At 36.1% G+C, this 25,870-nt stretch overlaps 1 protein-coding gene across 1 annotated transcript in view; it reads right to left on the bottom strand.

Annotated features, from left to right (window-relative positions):
- brinp1 (bone morphogenetic protein/retinoic acid inducible neural-specific 1) overlaps positions 1-25,870 on the bottom strand; it is a 188,205-nt gene that overhangs the window by 61,334 nt on the left and 101,001 nt on the right. Inside the window, exon 4 of the mRNA XM_084114158.1 lies at positions 14,602-14,771. Coding sequence (XP_083970284.1) covers positions 14,602-14,771 — 170 coding nt within the window. The remainder of the gene's footprint in view (positions 1-14,601; positions 14,772-25,870) is intronic.

Consider the following 25,870-nt stretch of genomic DNA (forward strand, 5'->3'; position numbering starts at 1 on the left):
TACCATGGTGCTTTAATTTTCTCTGTGACCTTTTTTAATCTAACAGGTGCAACAACATCCAATGTTCTAGAGAGAATGGTGCTCATAGTGCTAGTTAGTTCTTCTAGTTCATCTGTTTGTTTGGGTTCAGGCAGCAGCTGAGACAGATCAGACAAGCAACTCGAGAAATTATCTATGGTGGATGGAAGGATTGTTCTGCCTGGTCGAAAACGCGGCGCCGCATGACATATTACAGCAGTACGTAATATGCAAGTTACCAAGTAATGGTCAGTGACATCATCACTTTGTGGAATGATATCTATATCGGTTGGATCGGTTCCATATGATATAATTAAATCGAGTGTGTGATTAAGACGATGAGCTGGTCCGGTGACGTTTTGCTTGACCCCAAAGGAATTTAATAAATCTATAAACGCAGCCCCTAACGCATCATTTGAATTATCTACGTGTATGTTAAAATCTCCAACAATTAATGCTTTATCGACATTGACCAATAGATCTGAGAGAAAATCTGCAAACTCTTTTAGGAAATCAGCGTAAGGCCCAGGCGGTCTATATACGGTAGCCAAGGCTAGAGATAATATGGATTTTTTTCTAACATCTAAGAGCGTAACATTTAGTACAAGTACTTCAAACGAAATAAACTTATAACCCGTTTTCTGAGTAACATTGAGAATATCTCTATAGATTGTTGCAACACCGCCGCCACGACCAATCAGCTTATAGGAGTATCCAGATGGAGTAGACTCATTTAGACTGAAATAATCATTTGGTTTAAGCCAGGTTTCAGTAAGGCAAAGTACATCGAAGCTATTATCTGTGACTATTTAATTTACAATAACTGCCTTAGGTGTGAGTGATCTAATGTTTAGAAGACCTAGCTTTAAAAATTGTTTTTGTTTACTAATAGCAACATTTTCTGTTTTAATAACAATTAGATTTTTCCTAGATCCTGCAGTAGAATTATTATTTGATCTCACTAAACGAGGAATAGACACAGTTTCTATGCAATGTTCTACACTAGTATTTATATCATTTAAATTGGTGCAGGAGAGACTATGATTTGGACTTTTGGTTACTAGTCATGGTATTTAACATTTTGGAGGTGTTATCCGACAGAAGATCCACTCCGAATCTGCTTGGGTGTAAGCCATCGGCACGGAAAAGCCTAGGACGCTCCCAAAACAGATTCCAATTATTTACCAGTGGTGGACGAAGTACGCCTACCATGTACTTGAGTTAAAGTAAAGATACTCAAGGTAAAATATTACTCAAGTAAAAGTAGAAGTGCTGCCTTTAAACATTCACTTGAGTAAAAGTACAAAAGTATTTGCCTTCAAATGTACTTAAGTATCCAAGTACTATGATTTTTTTTATTGCTATAATGTCCTATTATAATTTTTGTCACAAGACTCTTGCTTAACTCAGTCTACGTGAAGACTCTGTCACTCTTGGCACATCAATCTATTAATAAAATGACATTAATTAGTCTATATATATATATATATATATATATATATATATATATACAGTATATATTTTTTATTTTTTTGTGTGCGTTTAATTTTGGACGGAAGGGGACTGATCCCATAAGGTATAATACATTTACAGTATTTACTGTACATGTTTTTCACGAGCGTCTATGGTCATAATTATAAACATCCTAATGTTATGATACATTCACATAAATCTGCACAATGCCATTGAATATATATATATATATACACACTACATTATGGGAGCAGCCAATTTCCCTACAAAATTAAACACCAAAACGTATTAATGCAGTGTTTCTGCTACTCCTCAGAAAAAAAAAAATGCTATTATATGCAAGTAATTTTAGTGTCAACGTAATAAGCAATATTCATTATGCGTCAGTATTTACCGATAATTGCTGCAATAATAGCTGCTGCTCTCTGCCCTGCTTAAAATTATTGGCAACACAAATTGTTTGGAACTATTGAGAGCTACACGAATCATGTGACCGCGCGGCGGCGAGATCACAGTAGGCTTGTTCGACTTGAAACGGCACACTGCACAGACCAATCGGTGAATGACATTAAAATACTGCAAGAGCGATTAGAGAGTAGACGGCTCTGTATGCTTTTCAATCGCTCTCGCGATTTCGCTCTATACTTTGATGTCATCATAAACTGATCGGTCTGTGCAGCGCCGGTTCAAGTCGAACAAGCCGTGTGTGTCGCAACCTCTTATATACTGTCTATGGTCTCAACTCTAATATTTAACGGCTCTGGTTCGCGCTTAGTAGATACCACCAAGGCAAGTTCAAAACAAAGCGCGCACGTTGTAGGCTACTGTGATAGGTGGCTCGTTTGACCAGTTAAGTTTTTATCCACTCATAAATAAAAAGGAACGACTGATTTTGAAAATGTAGTAGAGTAAAAAGTAAGATATTTGACTTTGAAATGTAGTGGAGTTAAAGTAAAAGTCTTCCCAAATTTAAATACTTCAGTAAAGCACAGATACGCAAAAAAGCTACTTAAGTACAGTAACGAATTACATTTACTTCGTTACTGTCCACCACTGTTATTTACAAAGAGCAGTTTCTGCTCATTGCACCATGACATTAACCATTCATTTAGCGCGAATAGTCTACTAAACTTTTCATGTCCTAGTCGGTACGTGGGAAGCGGTCCTGACACAATGATTGTTATTTCAGGCGATGTGCTGCGTACCGTATCGATCAGATTCCTGAAGTCTTTCTTCAGAACCTCCATCTGGCGCAGCCTGATGTCGAAAATAATAATGTTGATTTTAGATGTAGTTATTTGCGTGCACATTTATTTTCTGTTAAGAAAACACTTCCGTGTTGTTTTTCTGAATGCCTGACTCAGAGATGTAAGAGCTTTGCAGTTGCATGTGAAGGCAGAATTGTTTCCAGGTGTTTTGTAGTTTGTTCTTTTTATTTTTCGCCTGTGTATTTATAGCCCTTGTGTTCTTCTTGTCTTGTTATATATCTTTTAAGGTATTACAAGGTATTAGCTGATGAATTCCTGACTTTTTGGTTTCTGGATTCTAATTTAACCTAAATATGCACTCATAACTAGTTATTTCACGTGTGTATGTGTGTGTATGTATGTGTGTGTGTGTGTGTGTGTGTGTGCGTGTGTGTGTGTGTGTGTGTGTGTATGTGTGTGTGTATGTATGTGTGTATGTATGTATGTATGCATGTATGTGTGTGTGTATGTATGTATGTATGTATGCATGCATGTATGTATGTATGTGTGTGTGTGTATGTATGTATGTATGCATGCATGTATGTATGTATGTATGTATGTGTGTGTGTGTGTGTGTGTGTGTATGTATGTATGTATGTATGTATGTATGGATGGATGGATGGATGGATGGATGGATGGATGGATGGATGGATGGATGGATGGATGGATGGATGGATGGATGGATGGATGGATGGATGGATGGATGGATGGATGGATGGATGGATGGATGGATGGATGGATGGATGGACGGACGGATGCGTGTATGTACAGTATGTATGGATGGATGGATGCATGTATGTATGTTTGCATGTGTGTGTGTATTTTTGATTTTTGTATTTGTGTATTTTTGAGTTAGAGCAGCTATTAAAAGAAAACCAACAAATATGCAGCATAGATGTCCCTTCTTCAATTGTGTTTAAAAGTTGGTAGTTGAATGTCTAAAGTAAACAAGAAGCTGAAATATAAGAGAGTTATAGTTTGTGTTGCATGTTTTTACTTCATACATAAACTGACACGTGTTTTACTTTATAATGTTCTTGACTTCACTATTATTCTCCAATCTGGAAAACAGTAATGAAATGACAACGGAAGGGTCTGGAAATCTGTTTTAAATAAGAATTCAAAGCTTTACATCTCACCCTCCACCTATATGTAAATGCCACAGCGAAAATATAACACAACACTTTTTTTTTCTTTTTTTTTACAAAATATGTTGGTGTGGTTTTTACATGGTTGCTAGCCTTGATGTGTCAGATCATAAAATGTGCGCCCCACTTCGCCTCCCAGAAAACTCAATCGATATGTTCCTGCTGTGGCCCTGGGTGAAAATTGTAAGACCTATTGCTTAGAAAAGTAATAGCACACCTCCCTATAAGCTCCATGATTTGAGGAATCATTCTCGTCTGTAGCACAAACAGTGTGGGACGACGTACAGTATGTGATAAAGTTTTGGGCAGAAGAAGTATAAGCAATGGTAAAAGTCACTTGGCTAAACACTGTAACAAAGCATTCAAAGATGATTCTAACCTGAAATTGCAGTCTATTATAAATGATTTGATCATTATTATGTTAAATTCCTGTTCCTGGTAATCTTGAATCAGAATAAGTTCCTCTTGCAGCATCTCTTCTCTTCTCTGATGATGAGGGCGGGGCTTTAACCTGTCACTCACATGGCATCAGCTAATAGCAAACCACAACCATCCAATCAATTCCTCACAGACACAATCAAGCCCCGCCCACATTTGTTCTTGTTCCAGAAGTGTTTCACTCGGATATACGACACAATAGAGAAGACATATCAAACTTGACTAGTAGAGCTCTCATGCCTAACTGCTCAAAGAAAATAATAATGTTGATTTTAGATGTAGTTATTTGCGTGCACATTTATTTTCTGTTAAGACTACTTCCGTGTTGTTTTTCTGAATGCCTGACTCAGAGATGTAAGAGCTTCGCAGTTGCATGTGAAGGCAGAATTGTTTCCAGGTGTTTTGTAGTTTGTTCTTTTTATTTTTCGCCTGTGTATTTATAGCCCTTGTGTTCTTCTTGTCTTGTTATATATCTTTTAAGGTATTACAAGGTATTAGCTGATGAATTCCTGACTTTTTGGTTTCTGGATTCTAATTTAACCTAAATATGCACTCATAACTAGTTATTTCACCACCGTACTGCAGCCTCCAGAGGCTGATTTACAGTAGTTCTTTGACCTAAATGAAGTATGTTGTTGTGCAGATCTATCTGCGTGCTCTAAGGGTCACTTTAATTGCAATGACACCGCAGTAAATCTGAGCTTTAGTGCCTGTGGACAGGAGAACACAAGCAACACAACAACACACCTGAAGACAGTGACCCTTCGTCTGTCCCCATTAGGAAAACACTGGAGAAATCACTCTATTTTTACAATAGCGGAACTAAAAAAAGAAAACATGTCATTTAATTATCCTCATGTCAATCCAATGCCACATGATTGTGTTTTCCATGGAACACCAAAGACATAGTTTGGAAATTTGCACATATTCAAACTATGAATATGCGGAGCCACAATAGAAAACAGAGTGAGCTTTTAAGCACTTTCAGAGTTTATACACTAAAATATGTGTTTGCAGATAATGTACTATTAATAATATTTATAAAATAATTACAAAATAAAACAATATATATTATTTTTATTATTTTTATTTAAAAAAAATAAAACTTTCATTGCAATGTTTCTTAACACACTTAAGTACTTTTTTAAATGCACTTTGTAACAATGTCAAAAGTTTTACTTAAAAGTGCATGTTATGTGATGTTTTGATGAAGTGCCTTTATTTTGATGTGCTGACTAACATACTAAAGCAAATGTAAAGTACTTGATTATAATTTTAACTGTAGTGTGTTATTCATTATTACATTTAAAAAGTAGGAAAACTGCAACTTTATCATTACAAATGTGTAATTAAAATATACATTTAAATACATGACATAAAAGTGTCAATAGAAATTACATTAAAGTATATTTCAGTTTTTCCATAAATGCTTGTTAGTGCACTTTAATCAAATGTCAAAGTATTTATGAAATTACTGTACATATAAAGATGTACAACTTAAGTGGGTCAAAAAGCACTTTGAAATTTGGAAAAATTGCATTTTGTATAAATGCAAACTATAATAGGCTACATTTTCATTTATTTGCAATTAACATTCAGTTATGTCCATTAAACATTAAACTAAATTTGCACTTAAGTATATTCAGTTACACTTTATTTTAAGGTGTCATTGTTACAGTGTAATTATATATTTAAGTACTGAGTAATATTAATTAACTACATGTACTTACTATAGGGTTAGGGTAGGATTAGGGTTTGGTTGAGGGTTAGTTGCATGTAATTATGCATAATTTACTGTTATTACTATGGTAAGTACATGTAACATATGTAACAAGGACACTGTAAAATAAAGTGTTACCGTATATTCTTTAAAATATATATTTCTGTAATAATACTGCTGAAGTGCACTTCTTTTTCACAAGGGTCTGCGAGCTACAATAAAGATTTTCAGCAAGTAAAAATTTAATTTGGGTCTGTTCCTCACAAGTTATTACATGACTTCAGCCGTATGTACTGTGTGTAACAAAACAGCATGAACATTCAGATAAATATCTAATAACTGGGAATTAATGACTGAATTTCATGTGTTAGCCTTTAAAACCTCAGCGTGAAGCTCTGTAACACACGTCACTTGGCATGAAAAGGGAATAATCTCTGGAGTCTAAAAGCTTGAGGACTCACACACACACACACACACACACGATCAGCGGATTAAGAAATAGATTGCCAGAGTATAAAACGGAAATCAAAGCCCTCGCGTCTAATGAAGATGGAGATTTGTGGGATTACGCACAAATGCTGAAAAGCAGCACGACTTGATGCTCATTCAAGCTCTCGCAGACAAACACAAAAACACACATGTAAACATTTGACTTAAAAGACTGTAAATCTGCGAGCTTTGATTCCTCCTGCCGCACATGTTCGACGGTTAGGAACGGGCCGTCCGTCCGCGCGTGTTTGTGTTTATGTAGTTTGTGCTTTTATCATTTATTCATTTGAAGATGCACGGCAGAAACGGGGCGACAGCTTTTCTGCTCCTATCAAAGCCGAGGATGTTTCGCGTTACGGGAACATTAGAAGCTCTTGTAGCATTAAAGAACAAACTGTATCTAGAGAGATCTGTGATGAAGCAGGGCATCATGGGACACAAAAACTGTGCCTGTGTCTTATTACGTCTGTCACCTGTCAGCCTTATAATGAAGTTCTATTTTGAGCTTTTGAGGGACGTGCACCTCAGCTACCCGAGAGCCCATGACGTCTTCATCGTGTGTTTGAACAAACGAGACGTATATCGTCTGCTGCACAGTATGAGTTTAGTCAAAAATATCGCTTGTCTATATGATGTGCACATCAGTGACAAACTCTGATTCTCATTTTCTTTTCACATTTGTGCAACGTCCAAATGCAACAAGACTGATGTTGTTATCAATGCCAATTGTGAATAAAACCCAAAGATGTATGTAGTGTCTGACGTAAAAGAAAGTTGATTTCTCACAGTGAGTCCACAAGATCTCACTGCCGTCATTTCATACAATCTGACAACGAGCAATTGTAAGGACTGGAAAAACGGCACAGGATATCTCCGAACATGATGTTGTTTGTGTGCAGCGTTTGTTCCCCTCGACGTCCTGCTGATACTTTATTTTAACTCCTATTATTCGCACTATGTGTTTAGTGTGCAATGCTACAATTTTATTTCATCTGAAGATATTTACATCTTCTTTGGTTCATTACCATTAGATTTTAATGGTTAGCACTATAATTCTGAACAACTTCCCCTCTCTTGCAGCGACATCTCTTTTCTGATGACGAGGGCGGGGCGACCTGTCAATCACATGAGATCAGCCAATAGCAAACCACAACCATCCAATCAATTCCCCACAGACACAATCAAGCCCCGCCCACATTTGTTCTTGTTCTAAAAGCCGTTTCACTCAGATATACGACACTATAGTGACATTAGTGGGGAAAAGACTAGCGCAACTTCCGTTTCCTGCCGACTTTAAATTGGCCTGTAAACTCCTTAATGATGGATGGCTGTAAAACACGTGATGCAATGCAATGATGTTTCATAGTTAATGCTATTGATATATATATGTATATATATATATATATATATATACTTTTTATTGATTTCAGTATAATACCAACAAAAGCGAGAGATGTCATACATCTCATCTGCAGAATCACACAGTTGATAGTCGTGCAGGTAAAAATATGTCCATTTTAATGGCACCTGTTCTGGGAATGCGCCGCTGGATAGTGACTAAAATTGGACCCTGGCCAACCAATAGATTTTTAAATAGATGTCCTCTGAAATGCTCGCCGCATCATCATAAATTTGCATATGGAATTTAAGACTAAATCAGCTGAAAGCATTTCAGAGAGGAAGACTGACCTTGAGGGGCTCTTCCACACACACACACACACACACTTCTCTCTAGTATCAATCTGGGCTTTGTCAATCCAAAACATCCAATCATAAAAAGTGCATCTTCTAATAAAGCTCTCAGTCGAGATCTTAATTTTATTCTCAAATTATTCTAAACAGGGGAAAAAAATTATAAGGATGAATTTGCTTCTAGTCTGTATATGTATAATATTTTATGAAATTGAGATGTATACATCATATGAAAGCTGAATAAATAAGCTTTTCATTGATGTATGGTTTGTTAGGATAGGACAATATTTGGTCGAGATACAACTATTGAACATCTGGAATCTGAGGGTGAAAAAAAAATCGAAACATTGAGAAAATCTCCTTTAAAGTTGTTCATTTATGTTGGCGATTGTGCTGCATTCACTCACACAAATACATGTTTTATATATTTACGGTAGGAAATTTACAAAATATCTTCATGGAACATGATCTTTACTTAATATCCTCATAATTTTTGACATAAAAGAAAAATCGATAATTTTGACCCTTACACTGTATTGTTGGCTATTGCCACAGATATACCCGTGCGACTCGAGACTGGTTTTGTGATTATATATATATATATATATATATATATATGGCTATTGTACCAGAATCACGGACATTAAAATATAGAAACACATAACACATACAAGAAATGCACAAAATCTGTAATTACACACGAAGCTGAGATTTGCCCTGTAAAGATAATTGTGCCTGTGATCTCTGCGGGCCATTGTGTGTAATGAGCTCTGGATGATTTCTTTGTGTTTGCTGCATTTCAGTGTTTCTTTGATGAGTTCAGCTTCTATCAGTGAACCCTCCAGATCAAGGCAACACATCTATCAAAGCTACATTCAGGCCGTGTTGTTTTCTAGCACTCGTATGCAATATATAATAAATATATAAAAGGAAAACTAGACTATCAGCTTTAAGGTTCACTAGGCATTTCATGATTGGTTTTGTCAAGAATTGTTTTCATTTTACAAACGAAACATTCTCAAAACATCAAGGATGACATGTGGAGACTGGAGCCTAAAGCAAGAGTTCACCCAAACATTCAGTCATCATTTATTTACCCATGTCATTTCAAACACGTGACTTTCTTTTTCTGACTTTTTTTTTTTTTTTTTTTCATGCAACTCAGAAGCAGATGTTTAGGAAAATGTTCTTATGATTTAGCTTAAATGGCTACAAAAATGTTGTTGTCATAATTGCATTTTACTAGTGAGAATTCAATTATACAGTCTCTAATTCCATTCTAACTAGTAACAATTATAGTTAGAGAGCGGTCTAATTCAATAGTTACTATATAAGAGCTGGATTAAAAAGCTCTTTAATTAGAATTGTTACTAGTATGAATTAAATTAGAGAGTTCTCTAATCTGAATTGCCGTCGTCATTCAGAAGAGCAGGAATTATGATCAGATAATATGATTATGATTATGAAGAAAACATTGCTCTGTACGCTGTTACTGTAAAATAAATAGAAATTATTATCTATATAAATAACTTGTAAGAATAAATCTGTTCTCAGACAATGATAACCAGAACTATTGTTTCGATTCAATGAGTTGTGCATTCGCGTCGCTTAACCGTGCTCAGTGTGAAAGACCTTTAGAATTGAATTACAGATCATTAATCACAATTTGTACTAGTAAAATCTGAACTAGAGAGTTCTCTAATTACAATTGTTAGTAAGAATTGAATTACAACGCTATATTCTGAATTTTTGCTAGTAAGAATTGAATTACAAAGCTCTCTAATAAATTTGTTTTTAGTGAGAATTGAATTATAGCTCTCTAATTGAATTGCTACCAGAAATAATTGAATTTCAGACCTTTCTGATCTGAATTGTTAGTAGTAAGAATTGAATTATAGCTCTCTAATTGAATTGTTACTAGAAATAATTTAATTTCAGACCTTTCTGATCTGAATTGTTAGTAGTAAGAATTGAATTACAGCTCTCTAATTGAATTGTTACTAGAAATAATTGAATTTCAGAGATTTTTGATCAGAATTGTCACTAGTAAGAATTGAAGAATTGAAGCTCTCTAATTATATTGTTAATAGTACGAATTGAATAGCAGAACTCTCATAATCAGAATTGTTATAGTAAGAATTGAATTACAGCTCTCTAATCAGAATTGTAAGGCAAATAAATTACACGACTTTCATTGTTGCATGAACTATTCCTTTAAAAATGTCCCTTCAAAGACGATAGATGAACTGAGGTGACTTGACTCCACAGAGAGAGTTAAAACACCAGGGCTCATGAGCGTCCTCTCGGTGATTTAAGTGCAGTGGATCTTCAGCAGAGCTCAGACTAGAGGAGACACTGATGAACAGCAGAGGCTTCGCTGGGAGGCCGTTTTCACTCCTTCACTGTTCATTTGTCTGCTGCAAACCCTCAAATACACACTGAAGTGTGTAGGACACGCTAGCTGACACGCGTCACACATTTCAGGCCTCCAGAGAGTGACGCCTGACGCTGTCATGATGTGTGTGTTTGAAAAGCCAGAGAGAGAGTGAGTTTATTTCACTGTGTTTTTGAGCACAAAGTGTCCTTAGAAGTGAGCAAACCCTCCCTTTGGGGATCTCATCAAAGATTAAAATATTCCTAGAGTAAATCATGTTTTCAGAGTTTTTATTCTGCTCAAGTATTGTTAGCTAATTGTCAAATGCAAAACAACAACAACAAAAAAAAAAAAATTCTCATTACTATAATATGGAAATATACCGACTGACATATTTATCTAAAATGTATTTTTAAAATGTATACATTTCAGCTCAAGAAGCTTAAGTTTCTTTCATGGAATATATATATATACAGTATATATATATATATATATATATATATATATATATATATATATATATATATATATATATATATATATATATATATATATATATATAATATAATATATAATATCATTTTCCTCAATTTATATCTTACATCTCAATCTTACAATTTTGACGCTATACCTCACAAACACTTCCTAAATTTTTATATATAGTTTTAAGTATTCTTATCATATTTAAAAAATGAAATAAAACACCAACCATGCATTTTCATTACTGTAATGTCAAAATATAGTGATTGATATATTGCAACTATTTAAAAAAATACATATGTTAAAAATATTTACATTTCTGCTCCTTTAAAAAAAGGCCTAAAACAAGCTTAATAATCTTTATGAAATATATTGTGTTATCTTAAGTAAATAATCATAATTACTTTGTTAAAATCAAATATTCTAAAAATGTTCTGAAAATATTGATACTTTGCAGTCACGTGATATCTGGTGGGCAACAAACGCGGTTAGTGCATCCAATCGCACAACAACTGTCTGACATGTCGTGTACACCTCAAAACACCAACTTTTGTATATTAAAACTGGCAACGTCCTGGCAAGATCCTTGATTAGTTTACTGGTTTTCGTTGCTAGAGAATGACGTTCTTGCCCGCCTGCCAGTACAACTGACGTCACGTGCAAAGTATCAATAATGTACCGTTTTAGGGTGAAATATATGGAAGCATGTTTCCGCCAAGGATTAAGACAATTAAAGTTTATATCTTGCAATTTTGACTTTAAATTCCGAGTTTATTACTCACAATTATGCTTTTTTCTGAATTGTGAGATGCAAATGTGCAATTTCCAGAAACAAGTCTGATTTGTGAGTCACAATTACCTTTTAGCCTAACCCTACGCTTCCATAGAAATCTGATTTGATAATAAGCATGCAGTGTTTCTGTAGACACTCAGTTCCACATTCAGAGCTTCTCTGTGCCAGTGACACACTGAGCGTCAATCTGCAGGATTTACAGTGAAGACGTGCCGTCATATCAACACTCTCATTCTGTCTGTCTGTCTGTGTGTGTGTGTGTGTGTGTGTGTGTGTGTGTGTGTGAGAGAGAGAGAGAGAGCTTGCAGAGCTGCACTGCCTTCCAAATCAATCCATATTTTTAGCGTGTGTGTGTGTGTGTGTGTGTGTGTGTGTGTGTGTGTGTGTGTGTGTGTGTGTGTGTGTGTGTGTGAATGTGTGTGAATGTGTGTGTGACAGACTCAGCCTATCCTGAATGCACAAATCATTTCCTGTCTGCAACGTGACTCACAAGAACACACACACACACACACACACACACACACATACAAATACACATTTATCTTGCTATCTAAATGAGGACGTATCATAGAGTTCCATTGTTTTAGACACAGCTACAAACACATACACATACATATTAATTGTTTTCTATAAATAGATGCATTCTTCTTTGTGTTGTGTCTGAATCCTCACTATGCAGATTCAATTTCAAACTATGCAAATTTCACTGTAACATCCCTTGTGGAAAAAGATGTAGGCCACAACGCTTTAGCATACTTTCAAAAAAGAGTGCATATTACAGAAATATATATATTTTTTTTTTAAATGTGCAAACTGAATATAATGTTTTTGGACACTTAAATGTATGTTAATTGCAATGAAATGAAAATGTATTATAGTTTAAATTTATATTAAATGCAATTAGTTGAACTTTAGACTGTTTTATGGAAGCTTGTTTCAGCCACAGAAAAAAAATAATAATAATTTCAAGATAATTACAACTTTTTATTTCACAATTGCGAGTTTACATCTCACAATTCTGACTTTATAACTCACAGTTGCTACTTTATTCCATGCAATTCTGAGATAAAAAGTCAGAATTGTGAGATGTAAACACAATTGTGAGAAAAAAAAAGTCTAAATTATGAGATAAAAAGTCACAATTACCTTTTTATTATTATTATTATTATTATTATTATTATTATTATTATTTTTATTATTATTATTATTATTATTATTATTATTATTATTATTATTATTATTCTGTGGCGGAAACAAGCTTCCATAATTTTTGACCCCTTAAGTAGGATTTAAGTACATGTAATTTTATAAATAATTCTGTTATCTTTGAAATACGGTTAAAGTGCACTGCAGTGCAGACAAGCATTTATGGTGAACTAAACATACTTTAATCATGGATTTAAACATTTCGAATGACATATTTGCAGTGATGAAGTCGCAATTTAGTTCACTTAAAATATATAAAAGTGTACTTGAGACAGAAGTGTACTCTCTTTAAGTGCACTCGTTAACTTCATTAATATATTACATTATCGGCAAGTACAATGTTTTATTTTTTTTTAACTAGCCTACTGAAGTACACTATAAGTGCACATTAAATACAATTAAGCACACTTCTTTTCCACAGTGTGTTGAACACAGACACCCAAACACACTGAAAGCACATGTAGATGAGCTGTGGTTCGTTCTGAGGTCTGTCTGTGTCTAAGAGAAGCACAAGTGCTGCGTCCGCTTCTTCTTTCTGTCTTCCTGACTCAGCAGCTATTGTCAATTCTGTTTAATTTTGTCATGCTTGACTTCTTGCTTCCTGAAGCCCTGTGTGCCAGAAGCTCTTCAGACGCCTGTCAACTCCAGCGAGAAAAAGCTCAACGGACAGATGGATAATGGAGGAGGGCGAGGATGTTTCTTTCCATTCCTAGAGCTTCTGGACTAATCTTTGGGGTTTGGACTGATGGGTTAGTGAACCCGAGGTTACCCCGTCCAGCCCGATCTCATGAAAGTGCGTCACCAATTTTATTTCTCGTGCCATTTATACACCAAAAATGTTTTTTGCATGCATATGATACGCAGTTTTTGCATGCATGATACACACTTTGTGCCGTGTAATATGCACACACTCCACACCCCTAATCGTACCCAAGGGGTTTACAGTGTGTAGCATACAGTATGCACACAAAAAACATTTTTGCCGTATAAATGGCACGAGAAATAAAATTTGTGGTATAGATATGCACTTTGAGATTGTGTTGGTCAATCCTATAGAGCTCCTCCTGAAATCTCTTTTATGACTGTTTTAATTTCCCTTGCTTTTATTTTTGTGATTATTTTAATTCCTTTCTGTGTGAAGCCCTTTAAATTGCCATAGTGTATGAAATGTGCTATATACACTGCAAAATAGTATTTTTGTCTTGTTTCCAGTTTCCAGGGGGGGGGGGGGGGGGGTTTAGGTTTAAGAAAAATAAACTTGATTCAAACGGAAACAAGATTATTTTTCTTACAGCACTGGCAGATAATTTAGCTTGTTTTAAGCAAAAACTCACTTAATTTTTATTTATTTTCCCCAGATAACAAGAAATAATATCTTATAGCATTTTACTACTTTAGTAAATGAATCTTGATTTAAGAATTTTTAGATATTTGGACTGGAAACAAGACAAAAATACTGAGTAGGAAAAGCATTTTTTGCAGCGTAAATACACTTGCCTTTATCACTCTGGACTGTTTCTCACCTTGATGGCGTTGCTGGAGATCTGGATCTCGTGGAGTTTGCGCATGGTGCCGTCGCGGTCGATGAAGTACGAGGAGGCGAGCTGGTGAAGTGCCTCGACGCCTTGGGTGGCGTTGACCATCTTCCGGTCCAGCTTGTTCTTGGCCATGTACATGGTGAGAGCTTCCTCACCTAATGGCACAGAGCAATATGGTCAGTTAACGCTAGACTTCACTTCCCCTCAATCAGATGCCAAGAGTTAAAATATCACATTCACAGGAGAATGATTCTGTTATCATTTAATCACTCGCATTCCAGGACTTACTTTCTTCTCATTCAATTCAAATTTGACATCAAGACACTCATTGGATGCATCGATGCAAGAGCAAACATGCTCAGCAAATAATGGCTTACATGAACAATCGTTGTTTTTCCATGCAATGGCCAATTTTGAGATTTTGCTTCCATTACATGTCTTCTTTCTATGGAAGCTTGTTTCTGCCACAGAATAAAACATTTTAAAAGATAATTGCGTTTTTTTTTTCTTCTCACTATTGCATCTTGCAATTCTGACTTATATACATTTATACTTTAATATGACTTTTATAACACGCAATTGGGAGATATAAAGTCAGAATTGCATGTTATAAAGTCAGAATTGTGAGATATAATAGTATATTATATTAATAGAGTTTATATCTTGCAGTTCTGACTTTTTCTCAGAATTGCATGTTTATTTCTCGCAAAAAACATTGTTTTTTCATGCAATGGCCTTTTTTTTTCAGGCTAGTGGAAAGAAGATATCCAAAATACACATTTAACTCTTTATTTTATTTCACTTTGACACTGCAAATTCCAATTACAATCCATATCTTTAAAGGCAGTGAGTTTGAGCCTGAAATCTCCACTTTAGCAGCTTTAAATACACCAAAATCTATATTCTGAAGGGTTTTTACAGAGTTTGTCCGTATATAATTCACCAAAAACATGGTGAGAATGTATTTGTTTCTGTCTGATGAGAGTATCTTCTGAAAGGAGAAATCCCAAATCCCCTCTGTTAAAACCTTTAATATGTCAACAAAATCAAATCAAACAAGACTTTAGAACTGGCTTTATCCAATGTTCAGATTTCTGTTATGCAAATGTAGGGATTTTTAATTAGATAATGTCTCATTTCCATATTTAAACATGACATTTCAGAAAACTTGTATTACAGCACAATTGTCATAACTCTTTTCGCACCATTAGCATGATTTTCTGTCATTTATGACAACGCTTCCCCACCATTTATGAGGTTTTCCGGCAATCCACGTTTCTTTTTGAGGGAACTGCGACGCTGCGTCATTGTGCTGATGCTGAAGACGTTCCCATAGCATCAACGCAATGACGCAGCGTCTAGTTTGGGGTTACATACGAAACCCTGGGATGTTTTCATGGTTATACGGTAGGTGGCGCTGTTACGCATCTTCTGAAATAGTACAGCATCTGTGGATCTAAAAACCAGCAGAAAAGATCATCTGCGTAAACCAAAGCTGCATCCGGCACTGAAAACTTCCCTACTATTATAGTCTGCGAAAAACGGTATTTCAAAAGAGTACTGTGTCCAAATACAAAGTATTCGAAAAACAGTAAAACTTCCGGTCTCTCTCTTGAACTTAAACTGCAGTTCATCCACTGGCCACTAGAGGCCGGCTGCAGAAGAGACTCAATCCCATAAGCCCTCATGTTAAAATGTCCAACTTTACAGCAGAAAAAAAACATGTTTAGAGTCTGGTGCAAAAAGTGGTTTTGGTCTATATCGCTAATTTTGTCCTTCATGACGACTGTGAGGGGGTGAATTATTTTCATAACTTCGTTTAAATTATATTAAGCCTTAAAGTTCTGCATAATTAAGGGCGTGGCCACTTGACTGACAGGTGGATTGCCACTGATGTCACTACTAGCCGTTTGTCTGCTAGCGTTAGCATCACGTCACCTCAGCTAATCCGCCTCGCTGCACATGTTCGTTTATCCGGGAGTGACGGATGGCGACGGCCGGCTCCGCCCACTTTGGTCTTAAAAAACGCTCTTCAGAAACACTACGAGTGACTTCACACACACTACGAACATATTTTTTTACAGTCTATGAGTAAAGGTCATTAACCCCGCCCTCTCCATGTAATCGAATGGGACGCAAGCCAAACTAAAAAATCTAAAGATGGTTTCTGTCATTTTAGGTCATTCTCATCACGCAGAAAGAGTTAAGAACGATATCTAACAGTTCAACATTTACACTACTGACATCCTGAAATATATCGTACTGTCGTCAGTCGGGTCTGGAATAATATGAAGATGACTAAATGATTTTCATCATTCCTTTAGAGGAAAACGATACTGAGATGCCACTGCAACACTGCATTTCACGACGTGTTGTCATGCTTTATAAAGTCGTGGCATTGAGCTTGCCAGCTTTCATACGGCTTCATTTTGAGCGCTGTGGTTCATGCAGCCAACATGTCATTTTCTCATCATGTTTCTTCAGCGTGGACTTCCTAGTGTGTAAGAGCTGACATGATGGAGACACAGTGTGCATCAGTGACTCGCTTCACACACTGTCACAGAGAGAATTTTGCTTACAGTGTCAAACTGACACGACCCGTCTCTCTCTCTCTCTCTCTCTCTCTCTCTCTCTCTCTCTCTCTCTCACTACTCGACGGAAAACATTTCTTCTCCATCGGAGTCGAGTGGGAGAAGCAGCAGCGATTGATTTTTGCAAAGCGCCTCTGACCTTTTCCTAAATAACTCATTGACTAGGACACCAGAGGAATATCTGAAACCGGCACAGATACACACAGGCAAACACCACGAGCAAAAACACACACACACACACACACACACTCTCTCTCTCTCTCTCTCTCTCTCTGTGAGAGTGGTGGTGAGAGCTGTTGTGTGAGTGGTGAGAGTTTTCTTTGTTGTTTTTTCTATTTACTTTTTCTTTTTCTTTCCAGAAAATACATGGTTTAGAAAACAGATTGTAAATATATTGGTGATTGTGTGGCAGGATCGTCATTATCTCTCCGCAGTGGTTTTAGAAGTGTTCGTGAGGATAATGCCACAGTGGAGGATGTGTTAATTGCAGTTGGCGATCAGATTGGTCATGAGAACATTGTATCTGCATCACGAATGAATCAGGCTGTCGTTGTTTTTTTGAAGGAACAAAATGTAGTTTATCACTTAATAGTAAATGACCTTACTGTTAAAGATGCTTTTGTGCAACTTTCTCCAATGTATACTGTACATGAACAATGAAGGTAACAATTTCAAATATCCCGCCATTCGTATCCAATGACGTTTTGCAACGTGAGTTAGCGCGTTTTGGAAAAGTTGTTAGTCCCTTTAAAACTGTTGCGCTGGGATGTAAACATCCGGCTCTGAAGCATGTTGTGCGTTTACATGGTGCTAGAATCACCTGAGAATACACTGGATATTCATTTTCGTGTGAGATTCTATAAGAGAATGTGTTTTACCGACTACCTGTCAATATGCTGTCTTACCACTGTTGCCAAAAAAGGGGGATTTAGCCTTTTCAAAGAACTGGCATCATGTTGCCCTTCTTACAACAGAATATAAACCTTTTTCAAAATGTCTGGCAAATAGATACACAAATGATTTGGGTTTGGTTGTACTCAGTCAGTCATATTGCATTCCAAAACGGTCTATTATGGATAATTTGTTTTTAGTGGGAGATATTGTAGATATTTGTATTGATTTCGATGTGAATGTTGGATTAATTGCCCTGGATCAAGACAAGGCTTTTGATCATGTTGATCATTAATGTTTTGAAGGTTTTTGGTTTTGGTGAAACATTTTTAAATTTGATACAAAACATATCAATCAATCAATCAATCAATCAAAATGTATTTATAGAGCACTTTAAAATCCAAAGTGGACACAATGTGCTGTATAGTAAAACAATAAATGAATACATAAAAGCCCTAAATACAAAGCTCACACTACAAATAAAAACAATAACAAACCATACATTGAACCAATACCATCAATATAACCAAACATGAATTGTCAATTTCAGTTATCAAAGGCCAAAGAATAGAGGTGGGTTTTAAAGGGATAGTTCGCCCAAAAATGATATTTAAGCCATGATTTACTCACCCTCAAGCCGTTCGAGATGCATATGTCAATCTTTTTTCAGACGAACACATTTTCAGTTATTTTATAAAATGTCTTAGATCTTTCAGTGGTTATAATGTGAAGCAATGGGGTCCAGCTGCTTCAAGTCCCAAAATGTGCATGCATCCTTCACAAAAGTAATCCATCCGGCTCCAGGGGGATAAACGAAGGCCTTCTGAGGGTAATCTGTGCGGTTAGTTTGTCATTTTGTTTGTTTAGCACCGCTCATCTTCTTTCTCTCTGTGGCTTATTTCAATGATCATTTTTCAATTATTTTGCTTAAGTTGTATATAGCTGTAAATAAGTTTAATTGTTTGTTTTCATTTATGTAAATTATAATGTTGATATTGTAAATACACTTTCCTGTGGCTCAAACAGTAGAGCGTTGGCGCTTGCAACGTCAAGGTCATGGGGTCGATTCCCAGGGAAAGCAAGAACTGAAAAGAATGTAAATGTGTGCCTTGAAATGCAATGTAAGTCGCTTTGGATAAAAGCTTCTGTCAAATTCATAAATGTAAATGTAAATAAAGTGAAACACCTGCTTGCAGTAATTTGTTGTCTTTGCATCATTCGCCCACAGCACTCCCCAGAGACCACAACTATAGGAGTGTGTTTCAATTGTATTATGTACGTCTTCCTCATTCCTCTATGCCATCAGGGGACGTACCAATCAGAATCAGTCAGATCTTTTATTGCAGTGTCAAATGTTCCAGAAGCTGAGATTGTCAGATCCAAATAATTATAACAGGTGACATGATTTAGAATAGTGCACATTTATATGTCTTGAGTTTTTTTTCTGAAAGATCATTATTTTGGACTTCTCCATGTTGATTGGTAAGGCCCAGTCGCTGCTGTCCTGTTCTAGAAGCGAGAGGCTTTGACGCAGTGACTCTTCATGAGGAGACAGCAAGCAGACACGAGGCGTTTGAGTCCTCTGTCCTCGAGGGTCAGACCAGGACGAGACGACTTCTCAAGTGTTGATGCCAGTTCATTAATATAGATATTAAATAGAGTCGGGCTGAGGCTGCAGCCTTGACAGACTCCTTTAGTTTGACCGAAATAATCAGTACGTTTGTCAGTAATCTTGACGCCGCATTTGTTCCCAATGTATATGTCCTTTTATGATGTCATATGTCCTTCCTCCTATTCCACTTTGGATTAGTTTTAGGAAAAGTCCAATTATGCCATACCGAATCTAAAATCAATGAAGCAGCCACATATTTTCCCTTGTTTTGTTTGCTGGACGTGCTTTTGTATGAGTGTGTGGAGTGTGTAAATGTGATTTGATGTTCTCTGTTTAGGCATAAATCCAATCTGACAACTGTTAAGAATCTTGTGTTCTTGAATGAACTGAACTAATCTGTCATTGATGATGGAACTGAATAGTTATTATATATAGTAATAGTTGTTATATAATGGTGCATCATGTATGGTTAAGTTAGGGGGTGCTTTGAGTCGGCCAATTCCTATTGTAAGGGGTATTAGGCAAGGCTGTCCATTGTCTGGTCAACTATATAGTTTGGTCAACCGCTGCTTTTTCTGCAAAGATTGTCAGGTTTTAATGTGCCTGTTTTTTCTTTGGACTTGAGAATGTGTCTCTGCTTATGCTGATGATATTACAGTTTTTGTAATCATGCTGAACATGTTAAGTGTCTATCTGAGGTACTCAGTCTTTATGAGAAAGCTTCATCAGCTAAAATGAAATGGGCAAGAAGTGAAGCTTTTCTGGGCCGGTAAAGGGGAGTTTGGGAGTCTCCCGAAGTTACCTGGAGATCTGGGGTAGAGAGGGACTTAAATTGTTGGGAGTTTTTTTGGGGGTCAAATGATTATCAAAAGCAAAATTGTGAGGGTCTAGTGGAGAAAGTGTGCAGCAAGTTGTCTAAATGGAAATGGTTGCTGCCTCAGTTGTCCTATAGGCGAAGGATTTTAGTGACCGATAATTTGGTTGCTTCTACTCTGAGTTAAAGACACCTGTTGGACTTACTGAGGACATTCAAAGGCAACTTGTGAATTTGTTTTGTCCTGGACAACACTGGATTCGTGCTGCTGCTTTATACCTTCCGGTTCAAGAGCGAGGTCAAGGATTGATAGATCCAGAATTATGGCTTTCGGTTACGAGCAGCTCAGAGACTGTTGTATCACACGGCTAAAGACAGCTTCTGCTCTTCTCAGGCAAGAAGTATTGTTCATGTTAGCTCATGTCAGTAAATAATGTTATCAAATGAAATGTTATTGTAAAGCGGGATACACTTAGGTGGTGAAGGTGTCCTTACAGGTTAAGGTGTCCTTGTTATAGTGTAACCATACTTTTAAGTACTGTGTAATAATAATTAACTACATGTACTTACTAAAGGTTAGGATTAGGGTTTGGTTGAGGGTTAGTTGCATGTAATTATGCATAATTTATAGTTATTACTACAGTAACTACATGTAACATATGTAACAAGGACATAAATGAAATGTGAATAAAGTGTTACCATAAACCATTGTTTAGTTGAATAAAACCAGATTATTTTTAGTTCTTATTTCAAGCAAAAATCACTTAATTTTGATACTTTTTTTTTTTTCTTTCAGTTAACAAGACTTAATATCTTAAAGGGGTGGCATAATGCCCTTATCACAAGATGTAAAATAAGTCTCTGATGTCCCCAGAGTGTGTGTGTGAAGTTTTAGCTCAAAATACCCCACAGATATTTTTATATAGCATGTTAAAGTTGTCAATTTTTAAGGGTGAGCAAAAACACACCATTTTGTGTCTATCCCTTTAAATGCAAATGAGCTGCTGCTCCCGGCACAGGGGGCGGAGCCAAAACAGCTTGCACTCACACAGACATACACTGAAAATTTCAAAAACTTTTAGCCTTTTATGTTCAAACCGGATTCAGACAATGATGGAAGTGACAACATGTAGACGCAACAGGACATTTCTGAATGGTTAGTTGATGAATTTATGAAGCTGATGTGTAGTTATCTTCTAGTCATTGATTAGCATATTCTGTCATGATAATCTATAAATCATGTTCCGGGGGCGGGGTTTATGTTAATTCTAGGGTTGGTGATGTCACTAACCCGGGAAGAAGCTCATTGTAGTCTCTACCAGCCGTTTGTTGTAGTCCTTAAAAAGCGATTTCTGTAAAATAAATATCTCCCTTTGCTTTGAACTTTGAGCGTTGTAACTTTGCAGATGTTGTTTATGCTCAAACAGCAACATTACACACTAACTAAAGTTAGAAAAGTGAAATCATAAATCAACCACCCCTTTAAGTCATTTCAATACATGGTGCATAGTGTATAAAGCATCATTTGAGACACAACCACAGTGTGTATATGCAGTGCAAGTATGCAAAAGAGCATGCAAGGGAAAAGCTGGATGACCCACATATGTGGCAAAATGTGCAGAATAAACCAGAGCTCACGGTTTCCCACCAAACAATTCCATTTTCACATGACAAATTCCAATTTAAAAAAAATAAAAATAAAAATACACCACAAGTGAACTATTAAGAACACTTAATTTACACTTATTTTACACACGGATTGTTTTAGCATATCACTAACAATGTGTAAGGTCATCTAAAGGTCACGTGTAATTGGTTAAAGGTCATAAGACCATTCATTTAAACACATTTACTTGTATTCTAGCAGCTTGTTCTTAAGTTGTCAGATTCCTGATTTTTGCTAGCTATCAACATGCATGTGAGCACTTATTGATCATAATCGGAGACACTGAGGTTGTATGTTTCACAACATGCCACACGGTGTGAGCTGCATATGAAGACCCATCAGCAGGTTTTCTAACAGCGCTCATGTCACATATGTTTTGGAGAACCTTAAACCAGTAATAAAGTGGTGGCGTGGCATAAGTCAGAGCTGGATGTGTTCTGTCTGTCTGGAAACACAAACGTAATCTTCCTGCAGGCATGTTCATGTATTTGCACATCCATGACTGTCGATTAACCTGTTAGCATCAACCTTTCGATTCTCGTGACCTTTATTTTCAGCTGTGTCTATATTGTTCAATCTCGACGGCGGGTCTCGGCACACAGCAACCCTGACGCTAATGCGAGTGACCTTTAAAAGCAGCATTAATAAATCAGATTTCCTGTTAATCAACCAATTAATCAATGTAAGGACGTCCACAGCGAACAAAAAACAATGAACCTTTGTTTGACCTTGAGCTCTGGTATAATTACACGCTCCCCGTCTGTCCACAATAAAGCGCTGTGATATCTGAACACGAGCCTCTATAAGCCTACAGTTTGTAATCACAGATATTATGTGCAGCGCTCAGGTATTAGCCTCGCGTTCCTCCAGTTCATTCAGCACTTTGTGATTTATTGTGGTCCTCTGGACTGGAACAAGCATATTGCTTATATCGATTTCCCATTGGGTTTTATGGTCATATCGTGTAGGTGACAGAGGGTAAGGGTGTTCATGGATTCCCTTGAATGCTGCGTCTGAAATGTAATGAAATTCGAGTCGCCATTTCATTATTTTTATTTTTTTTATTTTTTTATTTGCAATAAACTCTATACGGATTTAATGACCAATAAATGCTGTAATGACCAACAGTGCAAACACTGGCCGGCTCAACACTTCAGGACGAGGAAGCATCCGTAAGTCCAAAGAAAGTTAAGCATCAACATAAACAAACAAACAAACAAAAATAAATATATATCTTATTTATATCTTTGATATTTTCTTTTTTGCACTGACCTAGAAGTATCTGAAAAAAAAAAGCAAAATGTAAAAAAGTGTATCACTTGGTTATATGTGTTTTATATAAATAAATACATACATACATGCATAGATACTTGCATACATCATTTATATTTCTGATATTTTATTTTTGGTAGTATCTAAAAAATCGGAATAATCTGAAGAAATGCAGAAATTCAAAAATAAATGTATTATGTATGTATGCATGCATTCAAATAAGTAAATAAATAAATAAATACATAATATAATATAATATAATATAATATAATATAATATAATATAATATAATAGATTTTCTTGATGTTTTCTATTTGGTAGCGACCTAAAAGTATCTGAAAAAAATGCAGAAACTGGTTAGTGACCATTCTGGATCGTTTGATTAAATTAGTATACACGTATAACGAACTAGTGTGCACACTTTCATATGTTTCCTCTAAATAAATAAAAACATCACAATGAACCACTATACTATATATAAACAAACTACCCTGTTTGTTTGTTTGTTTGTTTGTTTGTTCATCTGATATAGTGATTGATATCAGAGTGTTTTATAGTTGAGGTCATAGCTCTCTAAGACTGGTTCTGGTGGGTTTCTACAGGTTGGTTTGGCAGTGAGTAAAGAGACTTTCAAAGCAACACACACACACACACACACACACACACACACACACACACACACACACACACACACACACACATCCTCTCTGCAGTGTTTGCGAGTGTGTGTGCTCTCTGCTCATGTTTATCTGCCAACATAATGACACACTCTAAAGCGCACGGCTGACACGAGACACTGACCCCAGGCCTGTCCCTGTGTCTCTCACCCCTACAGTAAACGCAAGACATGATGATCATGATGGGAAGCGGAGAAATCATCAATGAAGCTGTACTGGTCATTCTGGGAAAAACAGCACATAAAAGCCCAAAGGATCTCCATTAACAGAGTGATAGGGGTTAAAGGTCAGTGGGAAAAGGGATTTACCGAGCAAGTATCATTGCATCAAACCACACGATTTATTTGTTAATATTATTGCACTTTGCTCCAAGCACAATATATAGATTTTTTTCTATAAAAAGTAACCTAATTGTGATAATGATTTTTTTTTTTTTTAATTAAAAAGTGCAAAATAAAAGTCCATTAAAGGCCATTAAAAGTGTAAAAATAAATAAAATACTGATAAAGAGTGTCAGTAAAATCCGTTTGAACCATGTGGTCAAACATGTTTCAATAATGTAACTCACTTAAATATGGCATCATAAAAATGCTACTAAAATAAGCTAAAAATACTAAAACTCATAAAACTACATAGAAATGTTTTAAAATAAACTAATAAAAATTACAAACACACACACACACACACAAAATACTAATCCTTTAACTAAAATTAAAGTGAAAATCCAACTCAAAATATTATCAAAAACTATGATAGCATATCAATGATACTAAAATAAAACTGTATATGAGAGATGAAGAAAATGACAATAAAAGAAAAAGCTGCACTGCATTTGGTTTTATTCTGTTCTTACAACCCATCATCATATTCCTATTCCTCTCATATTTCCCTCTGCCATAATTAGAGCATTGAGTTTAACCGCTAAGCCAGAACTGCTATAATATTCCAACCTCTGAACACAAACTGTCCATGAAAGCCGAACGACAGCATATCAGAGCAATTACACTTGACAGCTGTGAATCTATATGAAACCGACCCCTTAAAGGACAAAGAGGGTATCGCGCTCAATTCAGCTGCGCACAAACATGCGAGATCTGATTATGAATTGGCATTACAGACAGATTACATTAACAGAACGATCCGTTCTGCAAATCCACACAAACGGGTAAAACACGCATTTACTTCAGCGTAACTTTTCAAATCACCATGAAATCAAAATGGACAGTTCTTATTTTCCCCTTCATCTTCATCATCTCTTCTCTTCTCTGATGACGAGGGCAGGGCTTTAACCTCTCACTCACATGAGATCAGCCAATAGCAAACCACAACCATCCAATCAATACCCCACAGACACAATCAAGCCCCGCCCACATTTGTTCTTGTTCCAGAAGCGTTTCACTCGGATATACGGCACAATAGAGGAGTGCGACTTCACTTTCAAGGCGACTTTAAAGCAAAAGACTGTGTATTTTGGTGAATGTGTTTAAAATGTGCACCCAAATTAGACACATGCATCTATGGTCAGATTGCATGAAATGTAATACAGTTGCATTTAACGGATTTAACATCATTTAATGGATTTGCATATATTTCAGTTATAGGGATGCTTCAATCGGGATTTTTGCAGCCGATTCCGATAATTTAAGCTATAAATGTATATAATTTATACATATACATTATTTATGATATGTACCTGTAAGCTCTCTGTTGACCATCACTATTAACCTCTTA

This window comes from Abramis brama (genome assembly GCF_963993115.1).
Source record: "Abramis brama genome assembly, chromosome: 5".
In the NCBI taxonomy this organism is placed as follows: Eukaryota; Metazoa; Chordata; class Actinopteri; order Cypriniformes; family Leuciscidae; genus Abramis; species Abramis brama.